This window comes from Cololabis saira, chromosome 9 (genome assembly GCF_033807715.1).
Source record: "Cololabis saira isolate AMF1-May2022 chromosome 9, fColSai1.1, whole genome shotgun sequence".
In the NCBI taxonomy this organism is placed as follows: domain Eukaryota; kingdom Metazoa; phylum Chordata; class Actinopteri; order Beloniformes; family Belonidae; genus Cololabis; species Cololabis saira.
Genome location: NC_084595.1, coordinates 22,217,257 through 22,241,918, shown reverse-complemented (window position 1 = coordinate 22,241,918; position 24,662 = coordinate 22,217,257). Strand labels below are relative to the sequence as shown.

General features: G+C 38.7%; 1 protein-coding gene across 2 annotated transcripts; it reads left to right on the top strand.

Annotated features, from left to right (window-relative positions):
• The first annotated feature begins 1,020 nt into the window (after positions 1-1,020).
• LOC133450995 (rasGAP-activating-like protein 1) lies at positions 1,021-19,523 on the top strand. 2 transcript variants are annotated; one of them, XM_061729916.1, is made up of 21 exons: positions 1,021-1,159; positions 1,590-1,646; positions 3,749-3,862; positions 4,222-4,283; positions 7,370-7,499; positions 8,035-8,116; positions 8,336-8,479; positions 8,591-8,682; positions 9,318-9,417; positions 9,579-9,732; positions 11,405-11,469; positions 11,753-11,865; positions 12,486-12,678; positions 12,818-12,955; positions 13,775-13,919; positions 14,556-14,728; positions 16,742-16,879; positions 17,117-17,252; positions 17,816-17,936; positions 18,148-18,227; positions 18,460-19,523. In XM_061729916.1, the coding sequence occupies exons 1-21, from the start codon at positions 1,080-1,082 to the stop codon at positions 18,606-18,608; spliced, it is 2,466 nt and encodes an 821-aa protein (XP_061585900.1). In that variant the 5' UTR covers positions 1,021-1,079; the 3' UTR covers positions 18,609-19,523. The 2 variants fall into 2 exon arrangements, with proteins under 2 accessions (XP_061585900.1, XP_061585899.1); XM_061729915.1 differs by having other exon boundaries at positions 9,318-9,435.
• Positions 19,524-24,662: the final 5,139 nt, after the last annotated feature.

Below are 24,662 nucleotides of genomic sequence, written 5' to 3'. Positions count from 1 at the left end.
CTTATTCTTCGTACCTTACACAATTATTTTTAATTCAGAAAAGATTCTTGAGAATGATCTCATATTCTTCTCATCAAGCACCTTCTGCACCCTTATTTAGCAAATTTAAATTATTATCAATTTTTTCTATTAACAAGTTTCAAACATGCCTGTTTATGTTTAAGTTCATTCATTTCAAACAAGACATTCCAGGCACTTTTCATAATTTTTTTCTGTTATCATCAGATATTCATTCTTATTCAGTTAGAGGTGGGAAGAACTTTCATTTACCTCTTTGTCGAACCTCCAGTCACAAATCCTTTATCAAATTCCATGGCCCTCAACTCTGGAACTGTTTAGATAGATCAAGTTAGTGTCATCCTTAAAATGTTTAGGACCAGCTTGGTGGGGTATCTTTTATTTAGACAAAATTAATTAGGCTATTCTTACTGAAATGAAATTGCCATTTCATGGATATTTTTGTTGTATACTTATTGTATTTTTCTTTGTTTCTTTTACCTTTTCTTTTTTCCTTTCTATTCTTTTGCTATTGACTGATTTGTTTTGGTGATTTTGTATTGAGGGGGAGGATTTTTTATAAGCCCTTCGGGCTTCTTTTCCTCTCCTGCACAAATTATTTGTCCTTGTATGATAAAAAAATGATTGTGTTATCACTGTGCAAAAAATAAATAAATAAATAAAAATAAAAATGTATGGCTTCTGGTGATTCATCTATTTAAATAATCAATTAAAACCCATTAATGAATGTATAAGCCTGTTTAAAAGACGCGCTTGAAGCCTCGCATTGGGTTTAGACTGCAGCATGATAGTTGATAGATAGATGCGCGCTGACAGGTATGGGGATGCGGCGTGCGCTTCTGTGAAGGCTGATTTATGGTTCCGCGTTACACCGACGCATAACCTACGCAAACCGTACGGCGTAGGTCTGCGTCGATTTAACGCGGAACCATCATTCAGGCTTGAGCTGCGTGCGCCGTCACGAGCTGCATGTGTCATGAAACGATAACACTCACTTACAGAGAGGGAGACCGCTATTTATGACAGCGTGCATGGCATCATACGAAGAATCGGATCAATAGATGTCTCTCGTAAAAATGGCGAAAAACACATCTCTTTATTTTCGAATCGTCGAGGGCAGAAACCTCCCCGCCAAAGACGTGTAAGTATTCCCATTTCTGAATGACATGTGCCTTTTTGCTCCATCTTACCTGTAACTTTGGATTTTTGTACAGCTACTTATTAAATATGATTTACAACAATTGACATAATTCAAATATATGCTCCAGGGGTGAGAGAGTTATGTCTTCTCATATTAATTCGAGCATATTTTAACATATTGGGAAAAAAATGTTGATATTAATTAACAACAGGCAAATTGCAAATTGATTATGCTTCTGTAATATATATATATATATATATATATATATATATATATATATATATATATATATATATATATATATATATATATATATATATATATATATATATATATATATATATATATGTATATATATGTGTGTGTGTGTGTGTGTGTGTATGTATGTGTATATACACACACACACACACACATCTTTTTTTATTTTAAGATCCGGGACCAGTGATCCTTACTGCATCGTCAAAGTTGACAATGAAGTTGTGGCCAGGTGAGTTCTCTCTGGTAATATTAAGATCTGCATAGTAGGTCCCTATAATTATGAATAATGCTGCATCATATTACTGTATAATATAGCAGGGTTATCCTGGATCTTGTGTGTTCAGCTTTGGGTGTTTATATATTTTATTTGTTTTTCTGGCTAACCAGGGTGAAATGTGTGTTTTGGAACACAGCGTGGCCCCTCCAGCACAGTGAACCTGATACTGGTCTGGCCTTTAAACACCCTTAGGTAACCATGGAGAGGATGCATTAATTATTGCAAGGAGCACCTGTAAGAAAGAAAAATGCTTGAAGCTGAGAGCAGAACACACCTGTTCAGCACTCAAAAAAAAAAGAAAAAAAAGTCAATTGATTCCATATTATTGTATTTTATTAGTTAAAAGCAAACCTGTTAAGTTCTGTAACTAATAATTATAATTGGAAAAACATATTAGAAAGCAATAGTTTAATTAAAAAAATAGTTATATTCCAGTGTATGTCACAACATTTATAAAGAAATGAGAAAGGACATGGGGTGTATTAAGTCTGCCATGATACAATGATTAACTGCACAGTTTCGTTCTAATTATCCTGCACTTGTAGTGTTACTGTCCAGCTGACTCTCGAGTGTGATGTTCATGGATGACTGAGCAATAACAGTGGGAAATGTTTACAGTACATGCTTAACTGTCCACCTTATGATACAGTGTCATGGTGTCTTTTTCTTCTTTTTCATGCGTGGATCCTGTTGAAAGTATGATTTGTGGTTTGTTTTAATCATTGGTTGTGTTTGAAAGTTTATGAACCCTTCAGTTTGTTTTCTGAATAAATATGACCAAAACTCCAACATACTGTAAGTCGTGGAACTGCGTACATGGAACGCAATAAAGCAAAACACTTAAACTTTGTCATTTATTAACTGAGGAAAATAATAGACTATCAAACGTATTGGAGTGGCAAAAGCATTTTTAATTTTTTTTTTTTTTTTTTTATTTCTGGCATGAACCCTTGTGCAGCAATAAAGGCAGCTGCTGATCGTTTCTGCAGATCAGCTTGGAGTTTTAGCCCCTTTTTCTGCACAGCTCCATCTCTGACACGATGGTGGGGTTCCTCACATAAACTGCTTCCTGCCGGTCCCTTAACAAAGGCGTTTTATGTTTACTCCATAAACCTCATTATCTTTATTCATTCTTTTGGGTTGTTGGGCTTCATGTTTAATTTTATCTTGAGGTGCAGTTCAAAGATTGATATTTTACTTTAGTTTTCATTTATACAATTCAGACTTAATTGGCCAGATATAGAAAAACAGGTCTAAACCATGGGTCTGTGTTTTCCCCTTTTCAAACATGATGATTTTACATAATATTAAATATTTTGGACATATACATACTCACTGACCAACAGTCCTCTGACTTTAAAATTATAGCCTTATTTTTGGTATAATGCAAAAATACAACCATATGCTTTGTGGTTAGGGACTTGCAGCCCTGACATAAACTCGGTTGTTGTTCAGAGTGGTCATGTTGGTCGTGGAGTGCAAACACTTCAGAGGTGACTGCGGCACCTTTTCCAGCTTAAAACAGACTGTTTTGATTTTCATGCAACATTGAAAATCACACATTTTCGAGCACCACTTGAAGATTTCCACGCAGTCAAACACAAATTCACCCAAATAAAAATGAGTGCAGATCAGATAAGTTAATCATTTAGATTTGGATGCAATATTTCGCATGGATTGCCAGCATCTACTGCTTGAGATTGGTCATGGGCATTACAGATTTCTTATGAAGCTGTAGAAAGAGCAAACTTCCTTTTAAACAGTTTTTTTTTTAACCTCCCACCCCAGAGTGTTATATCTATTTGGTTGAGAGTATTACTATTATGTTTTTACTGATAGGCCAGATTATCTCACGAGAAATGTAAAAGAAAAGAAAATCTGTGCTGTAAATTGATGTAGCAGAGCTGTTGTCTTTTTTCTGATGTTACGTATCGTAAATCCTCAGAGGAATTTACGGACTACTTGTTAAAGATGAGACTTTCCTATTCCCTTATTTACATCAAATGCCACTGCTTGAAGTCTGCATAATAAACAAATTAAACCTCTCCTTCCAGGACTGCTACGGTGTGGAAGAATCTTAACCCTTTTTGGGGGGAAGAGTACACCCTACATCTTCCAATGGGATTCCATTCACTGTCGTTTCATGTCATGGACGAGGATACGATTGGGTAACGCTGCCAGCCAAAACTGTTTTAGGATTATTCCACATGCAGCCATTACTCTTTACTGGCAGAGTTTGACACTTAATTTATAGTCCTCCGTGTTTGCGTAACCTGGCTGGTGGACTGATGCATTTGGGTTAGAAACGCATCCTTAGCTGAATGTTTTGGGAACCATAACTCCAGACTTTGAATAAATAAACATCAACAAGCAGATGGTCACTCAGAAAATGATTAAAGGTTGTTTTTTTCCCCTCTTCTGCTTCGCCAGTACTCTAATCATTTTTACATAGAAACTTTGAATAAAATCTAAAAATGTTTAATAGTTTCTATTTGATAATTGCTTTTTTTCAAACTCTTTTTTACAGGCATGATGATGTTATCGGAAAAATTACACTGAGCAAAGAAGTGATTGGATCTCAAGCTAAAGGTATGGCCTAAACAAGTCAGCAGTAGTCTAATGACTCAGCACAAGACAAGAGTTTAGAGGTTAAACCTACACAGGGTTTCTTGATGGAGCCAAAACTCCTGGTCTTTTTTAAGTGTGGGAATGTTTCATGGTCTACTCTCACATATTTCCCTTGACTTGTCCAAATTCATCAAACACTTTTCTAAGAACCTTAGGCATTAAATGACTCAACACACAAACCACCTCAGCACGAACTGTAGCACCTTCTGCAATGTCTTGATCAGGCATATGGCATTTTAAATATGCTAAGTTGTGATAGTGCAGCACTTTTATGCAGTAGCTGGAGGTGTTTATGATTGCATGTGTGCTGCATACTGATACAGTGCCTGTTTTCAAAGCCACCAGGCTTGGAATTCATTCTGGTGATTCATTGCTACATGGTGGTAGTGAGTTATTTACTCCCTCTGAAAGTCTGCCTTTGACTAAAACCCTTTCTTGTGTTTTTACATTTCTAAAACATTGATTGAAATCCTTGCATGTAATCCCAACATGTGATCTGAGACGCCACAGCCATCAGTCCCTGAAATTCACAAGGTCAGAGGTAATTGGATAGTTTATGGGTGTGCAGTTTGCCCTTCATGATGTTCATATTTCTGTCAATAATTAAAATAATTTTTGTTCACGATAAAACTCAGCATGGTGCCGAAAGAGAACACGAAAAAAAAAAAACAAAGACATAGTCGATCGAAACAAGCAGAACAGCCCTATCAGAGATCTACTGGAACAGAAATGAGAGGAATGCACAAAACTGAATCAACTAAATAAACCTCACAGAGGCCATGGCCAATGGTTAAAAAAAAAACTGTGTTCCCAAAAACATTGATTAATAATTAATAAATTAATAAAAATTAATCAATAATCAGTTGATAAAAATAATCAATAACACACTACTTCCAAGAGTAGTGTTTTTCTCAAATATTTTATACACACCAACAGTCAATTATTATGATATGGGCAGTGAGAGTGTCAGAGAAATGTTACTGAAATACCAAAGTTTATCTCTGAAATGTTACAAATGTATGTTTTTAATGGCTTACTTTATTTTCTGGCTTCTTGTTTGCATGTTTGCAGTTACCATGAGTAAAGTGAGTATCTGGCATTCGGACAGTAAAGTTTTTTCTGTGAAGGATCATATGTATAGTTAACAGAGGAACTGTGCAGAGCTGTGTCCCTGATTTGTTAATATCTTAATTCAAGTTATTACTAATAAAGGTGTGGGAACTGCTGGTTCACGGACTGATGAGCAGCTGAAATCTTATATTCAGCATTACACGGAAACTGAATTCTTCTCCAAAAATGCGACAATTACCTACTTTTTCTAAAATAATTAAAAGTATGATCAAATGGGAGAATGCTCCTAACCTTTTTGGTATATTCATATTCTTGATTTGTTTATATCTGTTTATATAAGCCCCTTGTGGAACTGGTATTTCAGATCAGACGTCATATGACATCATATTTAGAATTACAGCCTTGAAATAAGTAGGACTTCTATATATTAATATATTGATAACTTTTATCAGAACTATGGGAAGACAAAAATATAGTGAAAGGAAGGAAGGATTTAAGGTGGATAAAACCTTATCGGTTAAATATAGAGGAAGCAGTCTTAAGACATGTCCAGACTTGTCCGTGGAACTGGGTCAGCGGAGTTTACTGATAATGTGGCAACCGATGGAGGACGGATTATAAACGGTATAGAGATATACCGTCCCGCAGGACAGAAGAACTGATAAAATAGTAGTTCATATTTCAGGGGGATATTGACTCACTACTGCTGTGAAAGTAATCCCAAAAGTTCTCAAATTAGTCATCTGACTGAGCAAATATTTTACTTGTTGAACACAAAATCATATCACCATAAAAGAAATTCATTATCTAGAAATCCAGACTTCAGGCAGACTTCAGTAAGAATAATGCAACGGATTTGAGTCCTAGTCTGAAAAATAAGCCTGACTTGTACTGTATAAACCTGTTAGACTGCTTTGTTGACCGTGTGAAAATTGTCTCCACTGATTGAATAATTAGGTCCCGAGCACAGTGCGAAGGCCCTATTGTATCTGTAGGATTTTTTTTCCTTGTTCTTTTTTTTATTTTTCCGACGAAATGAGGGCAGTTTTGCCCCCCTAAATGTGCCCCAAAAGTCACCAAATTTTGTATGCAAGCCAGGCCTGGCGAAGAATGTGATATTTAATGGTTTGCATTAATGGGTGTGGCCTAATGGCTCAACAGCGCCCCCTAGAAAACTTCAAGCCCCACAATACGGTTTGACGTACATGCACGAAAATGCACGAAATGGCAATTTATGCCATTTCTTTGGCCGTTAATGCGTCCCGAACCGTAACGTGCACCCAGGTGTGTTATACATAAAAATGTGCGTCTCGATCCTGCGACGATGCGCATAACTTTTCTCACTCAAAAGCGTTACCGTGGCGACGATAGACGCCAAAAAGCGCGCCCCCCCCTTCATCTGATTGGTCCATATTTGATAGTTCCCCAAAAGGCACAAACAACAGTGAGAGACCGTTTCCCAACCCGAAGGCGCAGGGAAGCGACCCTCTCGTTCACCGGGGTAAACTCCAACACCTGGCTCCAGGGAGGGACCCCGGTGACCCCGATCCGGGCGACGTAACGGTCCTTGATCTCTTCTTTGCCATGATTGGCTTGTGAACGGCTCTTAGTCTGGCCCGTCACCTAGGACCTGTTTGCCATGGGAGAACCTACCAGGGGCGTAATGCCCCCGACAACATAGATCCTAGGATCACTCGGGCAACACAAACCCCTCCACCACAGTAAGGTGGTGGTTCATGGAGGGGCCATCCATTTTTAATAAATAAATTAGACTATATTTCTTTGTTGGAGATAAACATGTTTCATTGTTCACCTCTCATTGCCTGTTTTAGAGTAACATTATTTTGAATTTCATCCTGAAATGATTTCTGTCCAAATGAATTCTTTTGACACAAATGAGCCTCTTTAGAAAATACTATTACCTCATGGTTACAAGGGTACTGCTTTGGAGAACATTATCTCTGTTTTCTGCTCAGGGCTCGATAGCTGGGTGAACCTGACGAGGGTCGACCCTGATGAAGAAGTCCAAGGAGAGATTCATCTTAGTCTGCAGCTTCTGAAAGGCACAAAGAAGCTCAGCCTTCGTTGCCACATCATTGAAGCCAGGTAAGGTGAATTATGGTGTGGAAGTTTGGGGAGAGCTTATTTGGAGAGAGTACAGCACAGCAATGGCTCAAATATATCAGTAGCAAGCTTGTGGTGAGAGGTGTAGATGTGTAGATTAACATGTCTATGTTGTTGTCATATTATCAGTTTCTGTAGCTGAGGTCCTTGCTCTAGCAACAGTTTCCAAGCTGAAATCTTATCACCATTGCCCTGCAGGCTTCCACACTCTCCTCTGAGTCATACTGCCAACATCACACCGGTCACTGTCCCATCTGTGTGTCCCAGGGTACGGTCTAGAGCCTCAGCCAGGGCACTAATGAGCTTGTCAATCAGGACTTGACACTGCGTTATTCCAACAAGCTCAGATGGCTGTGAATTATGTTTAAACAAATAACACCAAGAAGCAGCGATTTGCTTCGTTTCCCTTGCGAAACCATGGCGGCTAATTTGATTTACGGAGCAGACAATTGGAGTTTGTTTAGCATTTTCATCCATTGATCAATTCGCTTGTCTCTTGGTTTGGTGGTACCCACAGAGACTTGGCTCCAAGAGATATTTCTGGAACCTCTGATCCCTTTGCGAGAGTTATTTTCAACAACCACAGTGCAGAGACATCGGTGAGTGCCACAAATGTGCATATACAGCATGTACAGGTTTTGTCACTAAATTATACCTTCCTCTCTTGTAAAAGATGCTTCTTTGACAGTCTGGTTGCCTTTCCTTACTTTTTTTATTTGATTTACAATAGTGACATCTGATTTAAAATGAAGTGTAGAAGTCTAGAGCCGTGTGTTGGTATTTTATTGTATTAAATATTTCTTAATTCTGGGTTGTAGATCATTAAGAAGACCCGTTTCCCTCACTGGGGAGAGACATTAGAGCTGGAGCTGGATGCCGAGGCGATCAATGAGGAGGAGGGCACGGTTATTGTGGAGGTTTGGGACTGGGATATGGTGGGCAAGAATGACTTTCTGGGAAAGGTTGGCATTTTGTTAATATCACATCATGACTGGTTTAAAACGGTCTGAAAACAGATGTAGGTTTTTGTTCTTGTCTCTTATTGCATTCTTGTTTATTCTTTCTTTCCACAGGTGGAAGTCCCTTTCGTCTGCTTGCACAAGACACCTATGTTAGAGAGCTGGTTTCGTTTGCTGCCCTTGGGAAACAACGAGGTTGATGCTGGGTGAGGATTATGGCTGTGCATGTTTTTGATGTTATGTGGACACTTTGTGTCTCTGTATATCTCAGAAACTATCAGCTTCTGGAAACCTTAAAGAAAAGGGTTGGAGAAATGACTGTGATAATTTTTTTTTAGACGTATCCAAGGAGAGGTAGCTGTTCTCCTTTGCACTCCTTCATGCGTGCAAAATTAACATTCACAGGTGTTGTGCCAAGTCTCTGACAGCATCTGTTTCTTGAGATAATTTTAGAACAAAGAGGCCTGGGTGAACTGCGAACAGATTGTGTCACAGTAAAGTGAGTTTCAGAGGCGTATTTGGAAATGACTCACCTCTTAGAAAAAGCTGCAGAGAAGAACTGTAAAAACAAAAAGAAAACAAAGAAAAATTTCCTAATTACATAACAATGATCACAAATTAAAGTTACGTGTATTAGCTTTGATATGAAACAAGTACTATTTTCAGCTAATTTAAAAGCATTATATAGTCATACATGTCTAATCAAACCAGAAAATTCATGCTCTCATATTACTTCAACCTTTTCCAAGCTATCTTTGAAAATGACTTATATCATATCAAGATAAAGCTGTTTAGAAAACCTCAAACCCTGGGTTTCTGTGATGTTGTCTTTTGCTTGCAGTGGCAAGCTGGGAGCGCTGCGTCTGAAGGTGCGCCTGGTGGAGGATCGGATCCTGCCGTCTATGTACTATCAGCCACTCGTCGACCTTCTGGTTGAGTCGGTAATCTCCCCCGCAGAGGTCAGCATCGAAGCTTGTCCTCGTTACGGATATCCGTTCACAGTCATCACGTCAATTGACTGCACGATGCGTTCCGTCTCCTCCACCTAATTTTCAAAAGACATCAGATTCTTAGCACGTGACGTGATCTCTCCTCTTAACAGGTGGAGGACAGCAGCTCCCTGACCATGTTGGAGGAGGTGACTACAGTCGAGAGCAGACAGGATGTCGCGATGACTCTGGTGAAGATCTACCTGGGACAAGGCCTGGTGGTTCCATTCCTTGATTATCTGAACACCCGGGAGGTCAACCACACCAGTAAATGTGAAGCAAAAAGAGCTTCAAAAAATCTGTGTCTGTCTGTCTGTCTGTCTGTCTGTCTGAGCCTGTGTAAAGTTTTTAAGAAAATGTATAAACACATGTTTTAACGTGTAAATTAAGCTAATTTTAATGCTCTTGAATTTCACAAATCCAGTATTACATAAGGCTATATGCGTACATATTCAAGCTCCAATTATTTTACATGCAATATATCTAATTATATTACATGTAACTACGTATAATTGTGATTGCTTAAGGCACAGCGTGCTTACGATCAAAGTTTATCTCTATTAGTCAGTATTAGTCAGAGTTTGGAGCGTGCCAGTTTATTGTTGTTGCTCCATTCTCCTGAAACCCTTGGAGAGTTGTTTCTATTTAACTCTGAACTGACATTAAGGTCTCTGAGTGCTGCAGTAAGGTCTCTGTGTGGGAAGTAAAATCCCACCAACATTACATTTGCGACTCTGATGCCAATTATTTATCGACCCCAAAAGTCCTCTCATGGCTTTTCCAAGGTCTGGATTACTCATGTTTTTGCCTCCGCACCATGTTCCCGAGATAATTCACACTGAGTTGTGCTCAGTCTTTGGGCTCTTTTGCTGTAGTTTGAGATAATAAGCATAGTGTCCAAGTTTCCATAGCAACTCCACATGAGCCAAACGGTAACTGCTTGATCAGGAATAGATGCTGCCATCAACGAGACATTAAAGTTGCGCTCGGCGAAGAAAATGCAGTTGACACCCACTGTGCAGAAATTGAAGCCCTGTCTTCCCCTGTAGGTGCATGTATTTCACTTGTCACCATGCTTGTTTTACATTTATCACTCCGAAAGATTTATATCGACGTTACAGCAAGGTCAGGCTGCTTTCAGTTGCGTGACATGCTTCTCGTGGTTTATATATAAGTCTTTCCATAAATCCATCAAAAAAAGTGATGAACCAAAACATGTGAGAAACCTATAAAAGGGCGAAATGAAATAAAATAAAAGCCTTAACTGAAGGTGGGATGAGAAACAGGCTCCATAGGATGTATTAGTAGCTTTCAGCACTCATGTTTCAGTCTCAGAGGTCAGTCTTCATCGAGCATAATTATGTGCATAACGAAGCTTTTGGCGAATGCAGATTAGATTGATTATGAGCTATTAATGCAGTGTTAGGGCCTCTTCCCCTGTTGCTGTTCTTAGATCAATAAATGAGTGGGATATCGTACATCAGCAAAGAAATGACAGGAAATAAGCCATGGAGTACGGTGGGCTTCATAACCCTATTCATTTTTACTATTTGAAACCATGGGGAGACGACTGAACAATCATAGTGAATCATAGTTTCTTTGGTACCGATTTGTCTCTAAAAATAATTTCGCTATGTCACTGTAATCATGCCACAAGAATGTAGACAGGAAAGCAGTGAGACAAGGCAGTGGCTTTTAAATTACAGCATTGATACTAGTGGTACAATTGGCATCAGAATCAGTCTTATTCAGTGAGTTTATGAGTGTGAAGATGTGCAGGTAGTTTTCCCACTTGGAGTTGCTGGGTCTCGGTCAACAGCTGCTTTGGTGAGGTCCTGACTTGAAAAGCAAAGGTTGAGAACTGCTGAATAAGTATATTGTATTTCCATGTATTTTAAATTTTCTTTTCCATTTTCTTTTCCATTTATTTTCCTCATAGCTGATCCAAACACTTTATTTCGCTCCAACTCACTTGCTTCGAAGGCCATGGAGCAATTCATGAAGGTGAGTTAAGGTATCTGTTGTTTTAACTTGGTGGATATGAAAGTTAATTATTTTTCCATCTAGTGAGATACCATGACTTGTCTGTTAATTATCCCCCAAATATTTTGCCAATGTTTGCTATTTTTGAGTCCCTATCGTTAGATGTATAAAGATCCCCTGCTTCATCTTCCTTAATATTCTGTAATCTCTCTGTATTATGTATATTTGCATATTTCATAAGCAGTACCTGTAGTGCAGATCCAAATGATATGCCTTCAACATATGGTACTGTTTTTAATGTTAGGCTGTTGGCATGCTGTATCTGCATGAAGTGTTGAAACCCATCATCAATCGCATCTTTGATGAAAGGAAATACATTGAGCTGGACCCATGTAAGATTGACCTGAACCGCACAAGGTAAAACTATCCTAAAACTCTGTCCAAGATCACAATACCGGAGCAGAAATACTGTCCAACCTAAAAATATGTCAGGATCATTTCAAAACCTTGCAGTTTATAGTGGATGAAAACTAATGTAAGACGCAGCATACTTCTTTATACTTCACCCATGTGAGAAAGATATCAGTGTGTGAAAATGAAAAAAAAAAAAAAAGGGGGGAGAGTTGTTGCTTGGCAACTGTCATGAGCTCTCTGAGATGTGTATCACTGACATGAAGGGAGACCCAGGAGCTAACACCCCCTGCGTCTGCAATGGATCTGCCCATCCTCATTTTATTTGTCACCTCCAAAGTCTCCTTGTCAGTATCTAATGCTGGACATTTTCAGTGCTGCCCTCAATTTGTCTGTCCAACCTCCGAAATAGCAGCCTATCACATATAATGAAACAATCTGGGACAAGGAGGTTATTACTTGTTATACAGTAGATTATAGCTGATTAGTATAATATACTAAAATTGAAGCTGGTCTTTACATATATAGCCAAATCTATATAAAAAAAAAACGACATGCATTTGCATTGTGTGCACTCCTGTGAGATAGGAATAAGAAGTTTACTTAATCTTTCTATGTCTTTGAAGACGTATTTCCTTTAAGGGTGCGGTGTCTGAGGCAGAGGTGCGGGACAGCAGTGTGGAGATGCTGCAGACCTATTTAACCAGCATCACTGAATCAATCGTGAGCTCCGTTGATCAGTGTCCTCCTGTCATGAGGGTGGCCTTCAAACAGCTGCACAAGAGAGTAGAGGAGCAGTTTACAGAGCCCGAGAATGAGGTTAGTCCAGACACTCAAAGAAAAAAGCTGCATAAAAAGCACAATTTCAAAAGCAGTTTTTACTATTTTGCATGTCTTTTGATATGAAATTATATCTTGAGGGGAAACTTTCTGTGTTTCTCTAAATATCCTGAACCAGGATGTGAAGTACCTGGCCATCAGTGGATTTTTCTTCCTGCGTTTTTTTGCTCCTGCTATCCTTACACCTAAACTGTTCCATCTTAGAGACCAGCATGCTGACACACGAACAAGCAGAACGCTTTTACTACTGGCCAAGGTATGACTTATGACACAGACACACAGATAGACAGACAGACAGACTTCTTCATGTCCAAACATCACACTTAAGTAAGGAAATGACCGTAAAAGCGTAAAGTGGTGGGTGTACTGGATGTGAGATGGTGTGCTGTCTGCTGTTAATCTGTGAAGAGATTTATGCCGCATGCACAAAAACAAATAAATGAGGCATACTGTACAGCATACGATGGTTGTGTACAAGCAGTAGGCTTTGGTGCGTAATGATGATCTAGTTGTCTTTGAGGGCATAGTTTACCATAAAACCTCAACTAACACCATCACATTAGGCTCTGAAAAGAGATGAAATTGCAACAGACTGTGTAACTGATAAGAAATGCATCTAGCAGACAATAATAGTGCGTAACCACCCCTTTGATTGATGGTGACCACTTAGTATAACTAAAATAAACACGCTTGATGTGATTAAAAGTAGGGCTCACATAGTCACATGTCAAAAGTGAACGAAATTGCAATCCTCTCCCACATGTGGCTTCTGTGGTTGCTGTCCATGGTGCTGAAGTGCTGTTGCCATGGGCCCTTTATAGAAAAACAGAAGGGGCTATTTTTACCTCTGTGTGTTTATGCGACCAGCCTGCGGTTCAAAGCTGATCATCAGAGAGGGGTGTAGAGAAAGACTTCCCACTCGTCCTAGGCCAGGTGTGGGCCGGACAAAAGGCCTCACAGCGTGCCTGGCCTTAGGGACCCATTTGATCTTTGACTTTGAGATTTGCTGTCAGTGAGTAGAGATTTGATGTTATGAAGTGTGTCTTCACCAATAATGTGGCTTTGTGGTTGCCAGGCACTGCAAAGTGTCGGCAACTTGGGGCTTCAGCTGGGCCACGGAAAAGAGCAGTGGATGGCGCCTCTTCATCCCATCATCCTTCGCAGTGTGGCCTCCGTCAAAGACTTCTTGGACAAATTGATCGACATAGATCATGATATTGGTATGCCAATAACACATCACTAAACTTGTAATCAAAATTCAAGAGATCATAAAGTTTAAAGAGCTGCAGATCAAACCCCATGCTGATACAGTATCAGGATTAAGTAAAACAATACTGTTGCTCTGTGGTGAAATATTCATAACTAGCTGGAAGTCTAGAAAAGAGATGACCTTGTTAATTAGATGGCAGGGAGTTGAAGCGAGAAGCTGTACTCACTTGTACATGCCACGCTGGTTACCCAGCATGTCTTGGCTGCTTCCTAACCATCATGTGTCAATTAAGCTGTTTTTGTGAAATGTGTTCCCTGTCTCGCATATCATGTTTCAGTGTCGTTCCTCACATCACACCTGCTGTTTTCTCTTAAAGGCCACTTTGACATTTAGTGCTCTTCAGGTGGATTTGCTGGGGGGATTTGGACACACGTTATTTCTTTTTGAAGCAGTTCTTGTTGTGATGGAAGGAGATTCGTGGCCACCAGTAACAGATTCTTGAAAATAAACACACATACTAACTTGAAACAATTAAACATATACTATTTCTTTATTGGCATAGCACCACCTTGTGTTTGTTTTGATGAATGTTGCGTTGCTTTGGAAGTAAACTTTCTTTACATATGTTTTCCCCTTCTCCCTGTAGTGTCTGAGGTGCCTCAGAGGGTTGTGTTCATGCCGTCAGTCACAGTTAAGGAGGGGTATCTGCACAAACACAAGGCAGAGGGACCACAACTGCTCTCCCGCTTTGCCTTTAAGAAACGCTACTTCTGGTTGACTAGTGAGACGTTATCCTATGCCAAGACCTCTGACTGGCAGGTTGGTACTGAGCTAGTTTTATTCTCCACCACTAGGGATGGGCGGTATGGACTAAAACATTTATCATGATAATTTCTGGCATTTATCCCGATAACGATAAAAATGACGATAAAAAAAATACCAATTCAACTCCACCTTTGTAACCATATCTTTCTTTCTTTCTTTCTTTCTTTCTTTCTTTCTTTCTTTCTTTCTTTCTTTCTTTCTTTCTTTCTTTCTTTCTTTCTTTCTTTCTTTCTTTCTTTCTTTCTTTCTTTCTTTCAGGCTCATTTCTTTCTTTCTTTCTTTCTTTCTTTCTTTCTTTCTTTCTTTCTTTCTTTCTGGCTCATTTCTTTCTTTCTGTCTTTCTTTCTTTCTTTCTTTCTTTCTTTCTTTCTGGCTCATTTCTTTCTTTCTGTCTTTCTTTCTTTCTTTCTTTCTGGCTCATTTCTTTCTTTCTTTCTTTCTGGCTCATTTCTTTCTTTTTCTTTCTTTCTTTCTTTCTTTCTTTCTTTCTTTCTTTCTGGCTCATTTCTTTCTGGCTCATTTCTTTTTTTCTGTCTTTCTTTCTTTCTTTCTTTCTGGCTCATTTCTTTTTTTCTGTCTTTCTTTCTTTCTTTCTTTCTTTCTGGCTCATTTCTTTCTTTTTCTTTCTTTCTTTCTTTCTTTCTTTCTTTCTTTCTGGCTCATTTCTTTCTGGCTCATTTCTTTCTTTCTTTCTTTCTTTCTTTCTTTCTTTCTTTCTTTCTTTCTTTCTTTCTTTCTTTCTGGCTCATTTCTTTCTTTCTTTCTTTCTTTCTGGCTCATTTCTTTCTTTCTTTCTTTCTTTCTTTCTTTCTTTCTGGCTCATTTCTTTCTTTCTTTCTTTCTGGCTCATTTCTTTCTTTCTTTCTTTCTTTCTTTCGTTCTTTCTTTCTTTCTTTCTTTCTTTCTTTCTTTCTTTCTTTCTTTCTTTCTTTCTTTCTTTCTTTCTTTCAGGCTCATCTTCCTTCCTTCCTTCCTTCCTTCCTTCCTTCCTTCCTTCCTTCCTTCCTTCCTTCCTTCCTTCCTTCCTTCCTTCCTTCCTTCCTTCCTTCCTTCCTTCCTTCCTTCCATCAGCTTTACACAAAAACGTCATCAACAGGAATTTATCGTTTTTACCGCGAGATGACAAATTCTTACTGTGGGGAATTTTTTTGACGGTTTATCGTGAACGGTAAAATATCGCCCATTCCTATCCACCACCATATGTCTTTTACTAGCCATTTTGGCAACCAGCCACTGTATCATACTTTGTTTTTTTTCTCAGTGTCTTACTTTGATGCTTGGATCAAATACCTTAAGTAGTAATTATTATTATCCATCTGCCAAATAAAGCCATGTGAAAGGAAATAATTCATTTTTAGAATTGGATGTGCCATTCTGTGATCAATAAGTCACTACGTGAACCCTTTCATAGACATTTATCAGCATGGCTCATACAAGGAGGATACCTTTTAAAGCAACCTGGGGATGGGTAATGCATTCATGCATGATCTTCTTGTGAGATCATCATGAGAGTTGTTACCCTGTGGTGCCTAACCTTGTGATAATGATCTCCTCTCATTTACCTGCCAGAAACTGTAAGAGACAGAGAAAGCCCACTAAAAAGCTCTGTCTTTGAGCATCCCCCTGCTTTGTTTGACTGGAATAAAGGCAAGGGTTAATTGAGGGCTGTGGATATTCATGCTAACATTGCAAATCAGTTTGCAGACAATGTCCTGGCCTCTTTCCACCATATTGGAGCACTCCAATCTCAGAGAGCCGAGCTCCTGTTGGATGAGGCTGATTTACACTTAAAAGTAGCCTTTGCTGCAGTGACGTTGTCGTCTTAATGTGTGCAAAGTATTTCTGTATCAGAAACTGATTCATGCATTTACGCTGATCAAATGCCATGTTTAATTCATTTACACCGTGCTGTGCCTTGTGCCTTAAGCAAAAAGGATAAGACGCCATTACTAACATATGCATATATACTTGTGTTAATTGATGTGGTTTGTGGCTGAATTGTTGCAGGTGCGCTCTTCTATCCCTATTCACTGTGTGTGTGCTGTGGAGAGGGTGGATGAAAATGCCTTTCAGCAGCAAAATGTAATGCAGGTCATCACCCAGGATAATGACGGACAGCTGCACACCATGTACATCCAGTGCAAGGTGCGTCAGTACCAGTCGGTACCAGTCAGTATCCGTCAGTATCCGCCAATACCAACACCAACCAGTGACTAACAAAGAACATGAACTGCATTGTTTCTTTAATCAACAATTTTACTATGTTCTTGTGGAAAAGTTAAGACCAAATAAAGTGAAGCATTGAAAGAAATGTAATCAGCTGATACAGTTCTCCCTTTGTGCACCTTTTTTCTGCATTATTCTTTTTTTTTATCCAAACAGAATGTGAATGAGCTGAACCAGTGGCTCTCTGCGATCCGTAAAGTCAGTATTTACAACGAACGCATGCTCTCGTCTTTCCATCCGGGGGCACATCGCAGTGGAAGGTGGACCTGCTGCATTCAGGCTGACCGTGCTGGTAATCCTCCCGATATTACCTCTTATTATTCTGGGAGGTCTCAGAACATCGTCTGCTCATGTAATAACTTTCATCGCATGGCTTGTGAGCTTATATGAAAATCTGTTGACCAAATGCAGGAAGGATTTGTCAGTTGATTGATTAACATGATCTCAATCTCAGAGCAACGTTGGCTTTTTTCATTTTTACCCGACTCATTGATGATTATTGTTTTTAGCAGACTTCAAGCGTGAATGAATTCAGTATGATCAGCTGTAAAGAATAAAGCTCTCCATAAGTGGACAAAAAGATCTGACAGAACTAATGTTCTCTGGTCAACTCCATTTAGCCTGATAACATTTCAGGCATATTCTTTCAGTCTTCTATGTAAGGTCATTGTTTTACTAACATATAGTCCCTGGGGGTTAATATGAGAATTTCTGGGTCGATTACTATCATGGCTCTTCATCCTGGACATCACACAAAACTCTTAGCATTACGAGGCTTCTGATTGTGTCAAGTCATGTTTCCTCATGCCATGTTCATGTTTGGAGAAAGTCTGTCAATAAAAGACTGAATCTCAGTTACAGGTTGCAGCAGAACCCACTCAGCTGTAACTCTGGGTGACTGGAGTGACCCACTGGATCCTGACGTGGAGTCTCAGATGATCTACAAGCAACTTCTCCAGGGCAGGGACAAACTCAGGTCGGTGCTCCACCAAGATTTTCAATCTAGGTGCAGCTCATTTACTGAACACTAGAGGTCGATCTTGCATCACCGAAATCATCAGATCAGCTGTTGCTGCCTCTTGGCTTTTCAGTGAATCCTGTTTTTCTGTCACTGCATTGAAAAGCCAAAACAATATCTAGTGAAGAAGCAGTGGTATTATATGATGACACTCTGACTGTTGCTGCAGGAAAAAATATCTGGAGCTGCCAGATGCTGATCAAATGCTGAGTAATAAGGAAAAGAGGATTAACTCTGATGTTCACCCAGGTGAGACTAAACTGCATCTGCTTTTGTAGACCTGCGTGTTGTATGGTGTTCTCTTAATTAGCCACAGCGCTTTGCACACATTTTTAAATGAACACAAATATTAAAGCGGTACGCTTACGTCTCCACTATACATGTCAAACCATTTACAGTGTGGGTGAGATACTGTAGCCCACACTGACCCCAATGAGCACTGTAACTGCGCTGCATAAAAATGTTTTTTTTTGTACCATAGATGGTGCTGAAAGCAACGTTCAGCAAATGAAGCCCGGCCAGAGTGTTGCTGCACGGCTGTTGGTGGTGATAGAGGATCTGGAGCAAGCTCACGCCACCTTCCAGCACAGAGAAAAAGAGGATGCCACCAGTGTCATTCTGAATCCATAGACTATATACTGTCTAATATCTATTCATGTTAAAGGGAGAGGGGGGTGGTTCTAGAGGAGGAGGGCTACCAATATGATCCCTTTTTGAAAAGTGGCCACATGGTTCAACGTCCTGCAACCTTTTAGTACATTTCCCGCTGGCTGTAAAGTGCAGTGGGGGATTCTGTCACTTTTAATCTTTTTGTACTCTCTGAGTGCCACCGACAACAGCGGCAGGAGGAGATTACCACACTTGACGATAAAGGGGGGCATGGGGACTTATGTGCATGATCTGGCTTGATATTTTTTGTAAATAATGAACAATCTGTTGCATGGCCTTCATCTTCTTGTGAAATGGGAAAAAGAAGATTTTATATTTAAAGGTACTGGAAGGGACCTCATTCACACATTTTTATGCAAAAAGCTTTTTTCTCGTGGTGTTTTGATATTTTCACGTTTTGTACATATATTGAGGCAATTAATCAACATGTTCACAATGTAGCACTGACATAACCATTACGGGTTATTGCACCATGACTTCATGAAACAGTGATGCACTTGCCTCAGTGTAATGCTGCCAGTACAGTGAGCATAATGAATGTTATGTTTTTATTTGCTGTTATGGCCAGTCTATGTAATAAGGAGGTATAAATCTAATTTTTTTTTTTTTTTTCAAAGAAAGAAAATCTAGGGATGTAGCCATCCCTTAAGTCATATGGGTAATATTTACCAGACTCACAAGTGTCAGGATATATTTGAGAGGCCAAATTCAGTCATTTTCCAGACCTGCTTCAGTCCTATTCCATGTGGAGGTCTACTGAGTGAGGAGGCGAACCTCCACACCAGTCATCACCGATTAACATATAAACATGACAAGATCCAGACGCAGCAGGGATTTTCGACCAGGACCTGTTAGCCGTGAGGCAACAGTACTTACCAGCAACACTGAAGAAGCACAATTTATTCTTTGAAAATAAGTAATCTGTTTAAACTGTTTAAGTATCCTTCAGTAAACAAACATGTACTGTACTTTCCCATAGATTTAGTAGTAGATCTCGTTTCTGAAAAGTAGAGAACATCAGCAATAGTGATGGAAATCAGATGTATGATTTGGGAAAACAGCTGGCCATGCTGCCTCTGAAGCCGTAAGGAAATTATTTTGGTGCAGCTGTGTGGAGGAAATGTCTCTCCTTCAACAGTAATAATAGTTTAATAAACATACCATGATAACCGACACCCTGATGGTTACTATACAGTAGCATGCAAAAGTGCTTGACATTTTTGTGAGAGGGAACAACTAAGTTAGCTGTTTCAAAGTTAACAATAACACATTTGATAAAAAAAATTCGGCAACATTGCTTTTTTTTTTCTTCAGTATTAAACAAAACAGGGACTACATTAAAAATGAAGATATTTTTCACCATTAAAAAAAAAGTTAGTTGTTGGGGGCAAGTTTTTTATTAAGCTTTGAAATTTGTATCACTGCCTTTTTTCCTTCCTTTTTTCAACATATAACAATTAATGCGCCATAGCCTTAAGAGACTCATTAAGATGTGAGACCTTCAAAAAAGTTGTGTCAGAAGTAAAACTCTCAAGAGTAATTCTTACTATGTTTGCCAAAAATTTTAAGTTTTCTTAAATCTTGAAAAATACAAAATAAAAAAATAAAACAGTAATACACTTGAAATGTTTAAATTAATATTTGAACTCTGATACCCTTTGGAGTTAATAGAAACCACTACTCAGTAACAGTTCATATTCCATGAATCAAGACAAAGCCATAACTTATTATCCCTCATTTAAGAATTCACAAGGATTTTTTTTCCCAGTTGTATTGTAAATGTGAGCAAAACTGTATTATTAAATAAATTAATTCATGAAACACATCTTGAATCAAATTTGTGCTGCAGAAAATGAAACTGATGTGACATTTTATGTTATTCTGAATACTTGTTAGTGTCTGAATTAAAGCTTTAACTAAGCGCAGATTCCTTCATGGAATTACAGGTAACGTCACATTGTGGCTGATCCGATAAATAGGCTTACATTGTCAGGGTTACCACGCTATTTCACTGTTCAAAAGAATAATTTAATCAGACTCCTGAAATCATGTCCAAAAAAATGCCACACAATCATTGCGCATTACCGTTGCACCTCCTGGCCTCATTTAAATGCTGATGAGAGCAGACCCACCTGCAATGATGCAGCAGCATCGCATGCTGCTACTCTCACTCGACAGCATCGACAGTAGGCACGGCAGTGCGGGTGGGGTGGGGGTGTTAGATGCCAGAGCTAGGAGGGGAACTGACTCCTGAGTTGCTGGGTCAAGGCCGGAGAAGGTGGGTGCTGAATGTTGAACGTTGAATCACATCACCTCAGGCTTGATGGCTCTCAGGGCCTGCTTTAGTATGCAGCAATTATAGCTCGTCACCACAGCACCAACATACACCAGCCAGAAACAGAAAATGACCATAAAGCAGATTTACTGCTCGTGAGGACCGTCTCTGCTGCACTCCACAGCTCCAGGAAAGCGCATTTATATCCATATAACAAGGAGCAGAGCACCTAGCTGTTGGGGGAGAAGAGAAGGGTGGAGCCAAACCAAGGAGGACACGCCACCGACAGGGATTTCAAAAACGAGGCAGAGCCGAGGTGACAAAATGGCAAACAAAATAGCCCCGCTAGGAGCACGTTTATTTCTTTTTTCCACAAGAAACACACAAACATGCAACAAGGTCATCATCACAATTCATTAAAGACTGATTGATTAAGAAGCCCTTTATAGTTTAATCAATGTCTGTCAGCATCTTGCTTTTTGTTTAAGTCACGCTGCTTGAGATAAATCAAACCACAAAAATCATCATGTGAAAATGTCAATTAAAATCAGCAGTTAAAATGCAAACCATCCAGTTGTTTTATATGGCGTCCAAAGAAAAGGGGAGAGTAGCCAAACGCTGACCTACCCCCGTCTGTGTAAATCAGAGCCAATAGAGGAAAAAAAAAAGGACCTTTCTAACTAAGTAAGTTGTAAAACCACAGTGGTAAATCACCAGAAAACCAGGGTGATGCTGTTGCTAAACTATGATGTTTTCATATGCAAAGAGCTATGCATTGTCAATACACTTGCTCACAATTCAGTTGACATGCACCTCTAGGAGAACATTACTGTATCTTTAAAAGACATGAACCTAAGCTTTGTCTACTAAACGCCCACTTAGCACACATTCAAACACATTCCCACAGACAGACACAAACAAACAGTATATCCACACTAAATGTGACGGTATCAGTTAGAGAGAGAAGTACATTTTGCAGCGAACGCTACGAGAGAGTACGACTGTAAATACTTCATACATTAGGACAGAGTGATTGCATCCCATATCCCACCTCTAATCAAATGCAACAGTTGAAAATGAATCATAATAAGAATATTAAAGTAATGTTAAGTAAGAGTTCTGTCAGTGACAATCATTTAAAAAAAGACATCAAAAATATATGTTTTCAAATACATAGCATGTTAACATCCTTGGATTGCAGCCTCTTTGTTTAGAAAGCTAGAGGCAGGCACCCCGTAAAGAAAACATCCATTGTCATTTCAACTAGACATAAGCTTTCCTGCTACACATAAATCAGATATTAGATCTTAAAAAATAGTAAATTGCATAAAAACCAGCTCTTTCTTCTTTTGTCAGACAAATACCAATTCACATTTTCTTCATTGTTCCTTTGTAAGTCTTTACACACCTGAAAAACCTCAGGGGCCTGCGTGATTCACAACACCAGGACCAACACTTTAGTAAAAAAAAAAAAAGAAGTGAAAAAACAAAATCGGAGGCAAACATTTGGATTTCTCCCTCAGCATGAAAAAAAAAAATCCCAGATTCCCTGATAGATTAGAAGCATTCTATCTTGCTGTCCAACTTTATAAAGGGTGTCAACAAAGATGTGAAGGTGAAAATTTGCATCGGAACAAACCGGTGAGTGTTCTTAACACCTTGGTCTAAATTACAGTTTAATAAGTTGTTTGTTCTAGTTTGTGCAGGTTGCCAGGATGTTTTAGTTTAAGATACAATAAACAGGCAAGAACATAAAACAAAATGCAGAGCAATTAGCTCCTGAAAATGAGCATTGTTTAAAATGTCAATTTAAGTAAATACAGAGACATTCAACAGTTTTGGTTCAAATAAAAGACCACGTCTTTGTAACGCAACGTCAGTGTTGACAGGTCTGCAAATGAGAGCTTTAGACACAACTGAATACAATGCAGACAGTTATTTGTATCCAACATACTTGTTTAAACTGAATCCAGCTGGCTACAGCTATGAAATGGGTCGCATTTCAGCCAAAAGGTACGCCTACAGATCAGGACAGTTTTCCTGCCTCCAGCTTATTCTCTTCCGCTTTGTGAACTGTGCACTTGCTGCTGCCAAGACAGGGTTGACCTACACATTGATGCTGTAGCTGAATGGAGTGTATGCAGACAGAGGGCTGAAGCTGCTGCTCTGTGTTTTTGGCCTCTTGGACTTTCTGTACTCTGCACACACTGCTCTCACTTTTCCCCCTGTCTGAAGAGTAGAGCGATGGCAGAACAATGAGCTGAAAGTTGCTGTGAAGCCGAGGGGATCTGCAGAATCTGGAAATAATTCTCTACAGCTCACCAGACTCCACAAAGAACTGTCTCCTGTTCATAATTTAAGAATTATATTTAACTGTTTTTATGTTTAGGCCTTGCGTAAGCATCTGGGACGAGGAATCTCCAAAGGTTCTTAGTCACTGTTCTCGCAGTCCAAACAGAACTTAAATGAAGCGGTTTCTGCATTCCTGCAACTCTGCGTAAGCCTGCATGGATGAAGGCTGTGACTATCTTATTCTTTTTTTTATTTTTGTTATTTCCTCATGAAAATATTTAACACACTTAAAATACACTTATCTATAAATGAAAATATTTGACCAGCAACATAATTAAAAAGCAGAGCTGTTGATGCCATTAGATGAGTAACATTACTGCTCTTTGTTATGAACACTTGCAAAACTACTTAATATAATCAGATATTTATTATACATGTTAATGTCTGTTGCTTGCAACAAATTTAACAAGTGAGTTGGAATTATTTTAATTATGGACTGACTTCCTGTTAGATGTTTATGCATTGGGAGTCATGGATTACAAATGACAACTTTGAGGCATTTCTGTTTACAATGTAGTGAGCTGAGAGAACAAAGAAGGGCTATCTTGCCAATATATCTTGAGATCTTTTGGGGTATTGATTTGGTATGCCTATTTATGGTTAACAAGTGTCAATCTTATCAATTTATTGATTCATTGTGCTAAAATAATCTCCTACACTGCAGAAACATCTCCTGTAGAAATAAATCTAATTTTAATTAATCAAGTCAAAGTTATCTTATTTTAAGCAATAGTATCTTTGCCAACGGGGTAATAAAAATTATCTCAATTACAATTTTTAAAACAAAGTAAATAGTCAAAAATAGTTTTCTAATTTTCCTTAAAGCATGATTTTTTACTTTCCTAGAAAATTTGTGCAGTGTAAGAGTGTTTGCCACTTAAACCAGGACGATTTCACCTTCATACTGAACACAAATGGCCGTCCATTTCCATGTTTTGGACAAAATGAAACAGTGAAATGGCACATCTGGGGGGAAAAAAACATCTTCATGCTGCTAAAGCCCCCAAACAATGAGACAGACACATTTGCTGTATTTATAGACATCCCACAGCAGATCTACTACAAATATTGTACATTAAAGTAACGACAGCTGCATATGCTATGACTACTTGTAATACAAGACATCCATAACAAGTCATACATGTTTCAGTCCCTGACAAACTGACAAATTCTGCCAGAGTTTATGTATTCATGTTAACATGTGACTGTATATAAATGCAGGACAGATTTTATACATTTTATATATTCATACACACACACACATATATATATATATATATATATATATATATATATATATATATATATATATATATATATATATATATATATATATATATTTATACACAATTTAGAAGAGTATAAAAATAATATAAACTAAACTCATG